Source organism: Amphiprion ocellaris, chromosome 20 (genome assembly GCF_022539595.1).
Source record: "Amphiprion ocellaris isolate individual 3 ecotype Okinawa chromosome 20, ASM2253959v1, whole genome shotgun sequence".
Lineage (NCBI taxonomy): Eukaryota > Metazoa > Chordata > Actinopteri > Pomacentridae > Amphiprion > Amphiprion ocellaris.
The window spans coordinates 25,606,734-25,616,743 of record NC_072785.1 but is presented as its reverse complement, the minus strand read 5'-3'; the positions used below and the strand labels follow the sequence as shown (position 1 = coordinate 25,616,743).

The following is a 10,010-nucleotide window of genomic DNA, read 5'->3' as shown; positions in this document are numbered from 1 at the left end:
AATTAATGCACTTTCACAAAATTGGGCAACACAAAAGAGGGAAAAAAACATGGAAATTGAAGCAGAAGTTCAGATATCATGACTTTAGTGCCCAGCAGTGGATTTTACATTTTACATAATGTCACCTTACCTGGTAAAGGTCCCAGTTTGTAGCAGAGGCATAAAAAGTCTCAAACTCAAGATCCATGATCTGTTTTCTTTTACTTAATCTTTCATATACAACCAAAACAGCTGTGTTCACATGCTGACTGTGCTTCTGAAATAGATAATCTAACTTTTATGTGTAAAATCTATCTGTAAATAACAGATAATGTAATAAAAAAGCACCAGTCTGAGTTGTTTCTTCTAACTCGTTTATTAAAAGACTCTTCTTTTTTTTTATACATAGTGTTAAATACAATCTCTCAGGAGACCAGAGGTCTGAAAGCTGATGATGAGAAGAACGGATGTGAGTTCATTTTTTTCATTGATGTTCTTTCAGGAGACCACCAGCACAACATATCACTCTGTAGTTACGTCAAAACTCAATGCTCTTAATCTTCGGTTGGAAACAATACAGAATAAATCAGAGGAAATGTCTTTAATTCATAGCATATCTGTGCAAATCAGGGACAGTCAGGTCCAAGAGCCCATAATCCAGCAGCTTCCTTACACTGAAGGCTGTAGAGAAACATCTCTAAATACCCAACAGTAAAACTCAGGCCTTCTATCTTCCATCGGGGCGACCGTGCATTTCTGGTGTGTAAGTCAGAAGAACGATCATGACCCACAGGTGCAGCACCGCCTGGAAACAAGAGAATAGTTTGATGAATTAAAGATTTTATTAACTAACCAACAGAGCCAACTACATCCCATTTTTAAACACTCACCATGTAGAGGATAACAAAAACTCTGGCCATTGGGTAACGCCTCAGGAAGATTCCCAGTCTTATGCTGCGAGACAAAAAACTGCATTTTACAGGGGAACACAATGCAACTGGAGCAGAGAAATGGTAAAACCTGTATGAAGGGAACTGAATGTTTACCTGAAGCGGTCAATAGTGCTGGCTGCCTTGCGTACTTTTCCGTACACTCCTGGACTGTCCTGGTCACTGAAGAGCACCGGTGTGTTTCTTTGTCGTGCTCCTAACGGTCCAACACAAGGAAAGAAACAACCGTTTGAGTCCAAAAATGAACATTTCTTCACACTTTTAGCTGAAAATGTCCAATTTTACCAGAGGGACTATGAACTATGAAGCAAGTTGGACGGACTTTCTTTGTATCATTTGTCTCGACAAAACCTACAACTGCAATCACAGATGATAGGTTTTAAAAATTTCTTTGTTAACCAGGTTTTATTCACCCAGTTTTGTGTGTGCTCCCATAAAAAGGGGACATTTAATGAGTTTGTTTGACTCTTATTCCACAGAAAATGGACCAATCATGTGCTGCTTACTTCAGGCAAGAGGAAGAGGTTGTTATAACAGAGACCTACAAGGAATATAAAAATATATTACAGTAGAATATCACTGTTAGTGCAAATGATTCAAGAGAGGAATGCTAATAGAAAATAGTTAATATATTTATTTTACCACTCAGTGCACTTGCAATCCAGCTGCTTACTTCTAATCGTACAGATGCACATTATAGCTATTAAACTTTATTATTTAAAAATGATACTCAAGAAGTGCATGTAGGTCTGACACTATCCCATAACAGACACATAGGAATTAAATTCGTTTTGGGGTATCAATCAATAGAATAGAATAGAATAGAATAGAATAGAAATACCTCATTGATCCTTAAGAAGAAATTCTGTTGCTACAGTAGCAAGCAGAAAGTGTAAAATGACCACCACAATAGAGTAACAAAAAATCTAATATAAATATAAATAATATAATATACTGAGATACAAAACACACAATAAAGTGTCAAATATACTATAAATAAAAATGTGCGAAATTAAAAACTAGGCCATAAAGTGTTAAATAATTAAAACAAAACAAACAGCAAAAAAAAAAAAAAAAAAACAGCAGTGCAACAATTGAAAGTAATGCAATGAAAATGATGCCAAGTGAAATTACTTGTATTGATTGAATATGCCGATGTGATAAGTACTAATAGAATGAATTATGCTCTAATCTGTATTCTATTAGCTGCAGTACCAGCAGTGTAAAACAGACTGTGCAAAAAAAAAATCAGCAGCAAGCATAAAAACATAATCATACATTTTCTGCAACACCAAATGAATGCATGTAGCTTTCTGTTGCTATGTGATGCATACAGTTTGTGCTGCTCCTTAAAGTTGCAATACAATCATACAGCTCTACAGGATAAAACAAATCTACATCACTCATGGAAAATATGATCAGAAAAACAGTTGGTGAAATGGTGGCGCTTCTTGCAGCCAATTTAAATCCCAAACTCTGAACAGAACCTCCTCTAGAGCAGGTTAGCTGTGCAGCATCAGTTACCATGGCGATCTAGCAGGCTAAAAGAGAGCTGGCTTTGTAGCATTAAAAATTCTGACTTCAGGCTCAACATAATCTTACTTTATAGCGAACCTCTCTGCTAGATAATGACCAAAACAATCAAAAACAACAACAAATGTCTTCTTCTCCTACCTGGTCCCTCTAATGCGCTCATGTTGATGGCTGGTCCTCCACTCTGTCCCCCCTGAGCGTTCTTCAGCTGCTGCTCCAGACGCTCCAGCTGGAAGACCAGAGAGTTCTTCTCCGTCCCCAGAGCCTCCAGCATCGTCTGCTTCTGGATCAGCGTCTCCGTCAGCTGGTGGAGTCGATTCTCCAGCTCCGTTTGGCTGCTGCTGCTGAGAGTCTTGTTGGTCAACTGGGAGAGTGAATACATACCAGGGTGAGGATTTAAAACATTAAAACTGTCTGTCAAGCCGCTATTGATCTGAGAACCATACGAAGCAAACTGACCTGATTCCTGAGTTTCTGGATCTCATCTTCTCTGTCTTTGATTCGGCTCTGCAACGAGGTTTTGGCTCGATGCTGCTCTTCCTCCAGGTACTGCAGCTCCTACAAGAAACACAAGAACATCTCATACAGGCACACACACAACCGTTGCTTATAGTTGTCATTTTAAGACATGACTTCTGTCTTACCTGTTTGTAGCGCTCTACCTCAGCCTCTACTTCCTGCTTAGCTCTGTTCTGTAAGGCCTGCTGCTCCTGCAGCTGCACCTGCTGCTCCCTCCACGTCTCCGCCTCCACCAAGGCCTGATTCTCCAAATCCTGGAAGGAAAATGACACAGTTGAATCTATGTGGTCCTTTCTACTGGGGAGATTTCAGATGTGTATGTAAATCTGTAAGATGATTCTAATTTTACACCTTCAAAGTCAGACAGAAGACATGCAACTGCATCATTTGTAGTACATTTCGATTATCGGCCTGCCCGATTATTGTGGTTGATATTTAGCATTTTTCTGATTAATGGCATCTGTATTTTTATTGATCAATTATGGATAAATAAATGTGCTACTTCAGGTCTGACACAGCCTCCTCTCTCTGCCTGTCTTCAGACTCTGTGGTATCATAAACTTCTCCAAAGCAGCAAAAACTGAACAAGAAACTCAAGCTGTTGCCACAAACCAGGAAATTAGCTTCTTTCACGGTAGCTAAGGCTACGCTAATGTCTAGCGGCTAAGTTATTAGAAGGCAGCCACAGATTACTCTGATCAAAAACAAACAGATCAATCTCAGTTGATCCACCATGAACAGAGGAGAGAGTTCTAATTGAATCACTCCTATTTCTATTTTACATATTCCGTTATAGTCACCTTTATTAATGAAGGAGCCTAGTTATGAATGACAGGTTCTCTGCTATCATATGGTGTTAAAACATTACATTTAAAGTATATTGGTTCCAAATATTGGTTATGGGCCTTTCTTGATCACCAAACATTGACATCAGCCCTAAAAAAAACTAAACAAAACTGACAAAAACAAAATAATAATAATAATAATAATAATAATAATAATAATAATAATAAAATATATATATCTCAGTCGATCCCTACTCATTTCATGCAGACAAACATCTTTAAACCCGGAATCATTCCTGTGCAGGGTTTTCCACAACAGGATTCATACAATACGACACCACTGAACTCGTCAGAAGCCGTTTACAGCGTCTCACCTGTATTTCTGTCCGAAGCGTTTGCACCTGCCCCTGTAGTTTCTGGATCTCGTCCCTCTGCAGCTCCTTCTCATGTCGTAGCTCCTCCAGCTCCAGAGCCATGGCCCCGCTGCCGTCCAGAGTATCCAGACCAGATCCCTCCTTCAGACTGCTGATCAACTTCTCTTTGGACTGAACAAACATTTCAAACATTATTAGAAACAGTTTAGAACATTTGGATTGAGCTTTAGCCTGGAGTGATTGGCGTAAGTGCTGAAAAAGACAAAGAGAAGACGAGTCTCCAGAGAGTCTTACTTGTAGGATGCGTGAAGCTTTGTGCTTGTAGTCCTGTAACTCCTGCTTGGCAGACTCGGCTGCAGCTTTGGCACTTTTCAGCTGCTGTTGGAAGTCGTCCACCCTGAGCTTCTCCTCTGCTGCTCGCCGCTCTGCTGCAGTCACCGTCTCAGCGAGGGTTTGCCGCTCAGCCTCCACTTTGGACAGACGGCCAGCGTACTCACTCTGCAGGACAACAGAGAATTAATGAGTCTCATGATTTCCATGTGTCCAGTCCAGATGTTACTGTTGTAGATACAGACAGATGAATGATGACTCGTGCACCTGCATCTGCCGGTAGCTGTCCTGTTCCCTCCTGAGGGCCAGATCAGCCTCTCGCAGCCTCTCCTGTATCGTTTCAAGAGCTTGAGAATGCATGCTGCTCCCTTCTGTGTGGTCTTGCATAATTCTGAAAATAGACAAGGAAACAACTCATAGAAATGGTTTAGCTCCACAATACATTACCACCATGTTAACTGCATTTTCTGTGTTACTTATGCCTCAAAACTAAAGGTGATCAGACTTTTTCAGCTCCAAAAAAAAGTCTCTTTTTCAACATTAAATCCTGTCCTTCCATGATGAGTTTAAACTTAAAATTAGACTCTAATCTTTTCCCCTTTCATTTAGTTCTTCCTGGAGCTGCTCCACTCTTGGTTTCTTTTTCTTGCCCCACTTTTTTGTATTGATCAGTTGCCTGCTTCTACCCAGTTTGCTCTTTTAATCGTTTAACTTTCGTCCACGTTTTTGTAGTTCTACCTCTTTTAAATCTCTCCAATATGCTCTATAAAAAGCAGAGTCTGATCTCTACTTCAGAAGCTTGTCACAAGACTGTACCTTGACTTCTCCTTCTGTGCCTCCTCTAATGCAGAACTGCGGGATTTCAGAAGCTGGTCGGCTTCATCGAGTCGGATTTTTAGGACTGCAAGTTGACCGTCTTTGGCAGAAAGGGCCTCTGTGAGGTCATCAACCTGTGACCGAAGCTCTCGTAACGTGCGATCAGTCTGAGACTGTTCCGAATTCCATCTGTCTGCACGTAGACGAGCCTGGTTCAGTTCTAAAGGAGTAGAAAATAACTAAATCAAAACAGAGGGAGAGAGGTAGAAATGTAAAGCACTGCTGTTTCTGTTGTGTTGTTATTCTTTTACCATCTTGCAGGTCTTTTGCTCTCTGGATGACTGAAGCCATCTCCTGGTTGAGGGAGGCCACCTCACTGCGCAGCAGCTGGTTCTCCAGACGGAGGCTGGACAGGATTTGGTTCTGTGGCTCCTCTGAAGGTGGAGGAGGCTCCTGTCTGCTGGACTCCTGAGGAACAGCCAGGTCCAAGTCTGAACCCTCAGGTGTGTCTGTAGTGGTACAGAAAGAACAAACAATAAGCAACAGACATACATTTATAGAGATGAAAAAGGAGAAATTTTGCTGCTGTTGGGATTCTTTTATTGTACAGCTGGACGGTAATAAGCTAGTATAATAGCACATCAATATCAAGCTATCTAAAATGCTCTGCAATACTGATTCTTAGATTATAGTTTTGCACTGGACATTTTGAGCTCTTGCAGTGCTATCGAGCTGTTTTTCTATGAGTGTGTCCTCATATCGTTTATCTTGTGCACGCACTTGACAACACAAGTATGTACGTGGATGATGTAATGCACAGTCCTACCACTGATGTCACGCTATTCCATTGATCTCTTAAGGAGTTTACTACAAAGCAAGTTTGACATCGGCAGGTTTTCTTTGTGTAAGCTGGCTTGATAATATATAAAACTCCCATCAGGGATAACAGGTATCACATCGGTGGTTATCAACTTTCTTTGTTAACCAGGTTTTCTTTATCTGAGTCTGTTCATGCTTACGTAAAAGAAGGCGTTTGACCCGTGATTTGAGTCTTCTCCTGCACAAAACTGACCGATCATGTTCAGACTGCTTCATCTAGAAGTACAGGTTGTTATAACAAAAGCTATGAAGAATATAAAAATTTACGTCAAAAAGGGCTGTTATTGCCACTGATACAGAGAGGAATGTTGGTAGAAAATATTGTGAGTTAATATATTTATGTATCCACTTTATGCAGCCACTTATTTTGAACATGACAGCTGCACATTAGAGCTCCTGAACTATAACATTTACATATTTAAACATAATACCTTAGAAGTGCATTTAGGTCTATCCAATAATGTAGGAAGTTTTACTTTACTTTAGTTTTTGGCCAAATCAAAGTGAATTTAACATTACTGGTTGAATATTCTCTTTTAATGAAAAATGGAATGAGGGAGGAAAATGCACTGGACAGGGCTGCACAGTGGCGTGGAGGTTAACACTTTCGCCTTGCAGCTAGAAGATCCCCGGTTCGTGTCCCGGCGTTCCTTTGCATGTGTGCATGCATGGTTTTCTCCAGGTACTTCGGCTTCCTCCCACAGTCCAAAAATATGCTGAGGATAACTGATTATTCTAAATTGCCCGTAGGTGTGAGTGTTGTTTGTCTCTATATGTAGTCCTGTGATAGACTGGTGACCTGTCCAGGGTGTCCCCTGCCTTCGCCCCAAGTCAGCTGGATAGACTCCAGTCCCCCTGCGACCCTAATGAGGATTAAGCATTGTATAGATAATGGATGGATGGATGTTTGTTTGCGCTTTAGGATACATACAATATATTCTGATGACTAACACTGAATTTAAACAAAGCTTCAGTGCATTTACAAGAAAACTCCACAATGCCAGAATAACATTCTGTTAATTGTATCTTGGAATTTCTCTGCCTGTGACTGAAGAAATATACTTTTCTTTTTCCACCACTGGCTAAAAATAAACTCCATTATATGAGTGTTGTTTGTCAGTGTGGCTGTGCTCAAACCTTGGCTTAGTTCTTTAGCAGAGTTCTCCTCTGATGTTTTGACGCTGTGAGCAGACAGTGAGCTCATGCTGGAGGCCCTGGATACCCCTCTGGTAGAGGGGGGAGTAGACGGGGCTGAGGGAATGGCATGAGGAGTGGTGGAAGGGGGAGGTGTTGGGTTTTGGACCTCTGGAACTGCCGCTTTCACAAGTTCCCTTCTTGAATCCCTCCTGTTGCTGACTGGAGGGTCCGAGCTGTTCAGAAAGTCAAAGAGCATGTCATCGTCCACATCCTGCTCGCTCTTTCTGGGCCTCACGAAGCCAGACGAGGTCTTGGCAGAGTTGGTAGCGCCGCTGCCAGAAGCGGAGGGGGTGCTGGCCACGTTGGCTGTTCCAGCCAGCAGGGTTGCACTGGATCTCTTGATGTTTCCAGCGGCAGCAGAGATGAAGCTCGGTGTGTCGTGAGAGGATGCATAGGCGTGATGTGTCGCAGCTGGGTCGGCCTTGTACCCTGCAGCGCTATAGTCGGTTTTGACAGCAGGCTCTGCTTCATAGGATGACGAAAAGGAGGATGTTCTGGCCTGGTTTGTGCTCAGGGCCGTGGCAGCTCCTTGGTCCACTTTATTCAGGAAGTCTTCAGCTTTCCCAGCCAAGTCAGCAAACCAAGACATTTTGCATCCTAGGCAGAAACACAACAGCAGAATTTAAGAAAGTAGACTTTTAGCAGAATTCCAGAATGCGACATGCTGAAGTATAATTAACAGACAATATATATATTTAGGGTTTAAGATATTAACCGAGTACGTCAACAAATATGCCCTCCAAAAAGATAACATGCAGAGTGGAATTCTAAAATTATTCAGCAGTGTGACTTTCCAAAACTTCAATGATTGCCTCAAGGTCAGGATAAATCTGGGGAGCCAAAAGCCAACAGTCCTCTCTCATAACCACTGATGAGAAGCCCTTGAGCACAGCCTTAAATTCTTAACTTTTCAAGAGAAGCTGCATCAAACTGCAATTTCAAAACAAATAACGTTTATACAGTCTGACTTGAAAATTAACTTCTTGACCATTGTACACTTTATGCCTTTGATAAGCTTCTCCCAACATTGCTGTAGCCGTGGTTATTTCCTTAACAACAATGTAATAATGTACATGTTTCATCAATACATTAAACACATAACTGTGGAACCTCAGAGAACATTTAAGTTAGTCTGACTATTGTGCAATAGCCATAAACTTTGTATTTATTCATTGTGTTTGGCCTGTCCAACTTACCCTTTTCCAATCTGTTACATGTATGTCAACATTCATATCCATTTCCTATCATCAGATTTGCAGTCATTTGTGTGTGAAGAAAGTTACAGCAAGCGCTTTCAAACCAGACTGAAGCAAGAGTCTGATAGATCCAAAACTAGCAGAATATTCCTTTGAAAGGTCCTATATTGTGCCCCTTTAAAGCAAGCAAAGTAATGAAGGTCTCACAAATCCCCCAAATCTTTCTTTTTTCAGCACAAAGTACAGCAAAAATGGCTCATTTTTACCATGACTGGTTTTAGATTTGTTCTAAGCAATTAGTTTCAGATCAGCCTTTCATGACAAAGACTCCGATTGTGTGTTTGAGGACACACAGAAAAACAGTTGACTGCACGACAGCTGACACAAACATGAATGAATGTGTTTGGGTTTCTCATTGGGAATTCAGCTGTATCGAAATGCATTGAGGAGAGAAGCAAAAACATGTAAACGTCAGCTGAATTTAGGTTTCACTGAAGCACAACAGTCCTTGTTTACTGCTATCAAACCAGCCTTAAAGCTTCTACCATTTCTGAATGAGCCTCAGCACTAAAACCCAAGCTAATGCTAACACTAGCCACATCTGTCACACAGTGTTTTTGTTGTAGTGACACTGCCATCACTAATAAAAGAAAAGGCTCTGTCTTATGTTTCTATGTGAACAGCAGCAGTAAACAGAATAAATGATGAATTTTCACCCTATGGGACCTTTAAATAAACAGAATGACAACAACAAGGGACAGGAAGTAAATCTTAACATGACATTAGGGGCACAGCTCAAGTTAAGAAGCCTCCAGTCTTTTCAGAAGCCTGACAGATTTGACTCAGGATTGAAAACTCCCCTATTACTGTATCATTTCTGCTCAGCTAGCATGCTAACCAGGTAACTGCACAGTCAGAGCTGATCAGTCGGTGTTATTTTAAAGGCACCGCATTGATTCTGTTTCAAAAAAATCACTGATATAAAATAGTAACTGCAGGAGTCACCAGCAGCTGCGGCGGCGTCATCATGAAACTCGTGTAAACAGTTTGTTAAGGATTAACTCCATCGATGCTAAAGCTAACATGCTAGCTGGCCACCACTAAAATCTTCCCACGTACCGTCAGAAATGAGTCGTTAATCTCAGAATGTCTCCGGCGAGCCGCCTACCGACCGGGTTTAACCGGAGAACATGAAAAAGTGAAGTTTTTTGGATAAACACAGTCAAATGTCATCATCTGTCACAGAGGATGTTAGGGATCTTCTCAATACGTGGACCAGGAAGCGTTACGAGCGAGGACCCCACAACAGAGCGTCCTCACAGGAGCCTGATCAAAAAGGAGCCAGAGAGGCTTCCAGTGCGCAGCCGCAGCCTCCTGCTTCTTTACACATATCAATATAAACATAAACACAGGTAAACAAAGCTGATGAAACATTTAATGCCTCTATGTACA

The 10,010-nt window shown here is 41.3% G+C and overlaps 1 protein-coding gene across 1 annotated transcript; it reads right to left on the bottom strand.

Moving 5' to 3' along the window:
* Positions 1–336: 336 nt before the first annotated feature.
* golga5 (golgin A5) lies at positions 337–9,868 on the bottom strand. Its single transcript, XM_023286651.3, has 13 exons — positions 9,678–9,868; positions 7,303–7,959; positions 5,598–5,795; positions 5,287–5,506; positions 4,738–4,861; positions 4,435–4,638; positions 4,141–4,311; positions 3,107–3,235; positions 2,922–3,020; positions 2,604–2,826; positions 1,026–1,125; positions 870–933; positions 337–784 (listed from the first exon to the last, which is right to left on the bottom strand). Exons 2-13 carry the CDS (start codon positions 7,949–7,951, stop codon positions 707–709), a joined length of 2,259 nt encoding a protein of 752 aa, XP_023142419.2. The 5' UTR covers positions 7,952–7,959; positions 9,678–9,868; the 3' UTR covers positions 337–706.
* Between the last annotated feature and the right edge of the window lie 142 nt (positions 9,869–10,010).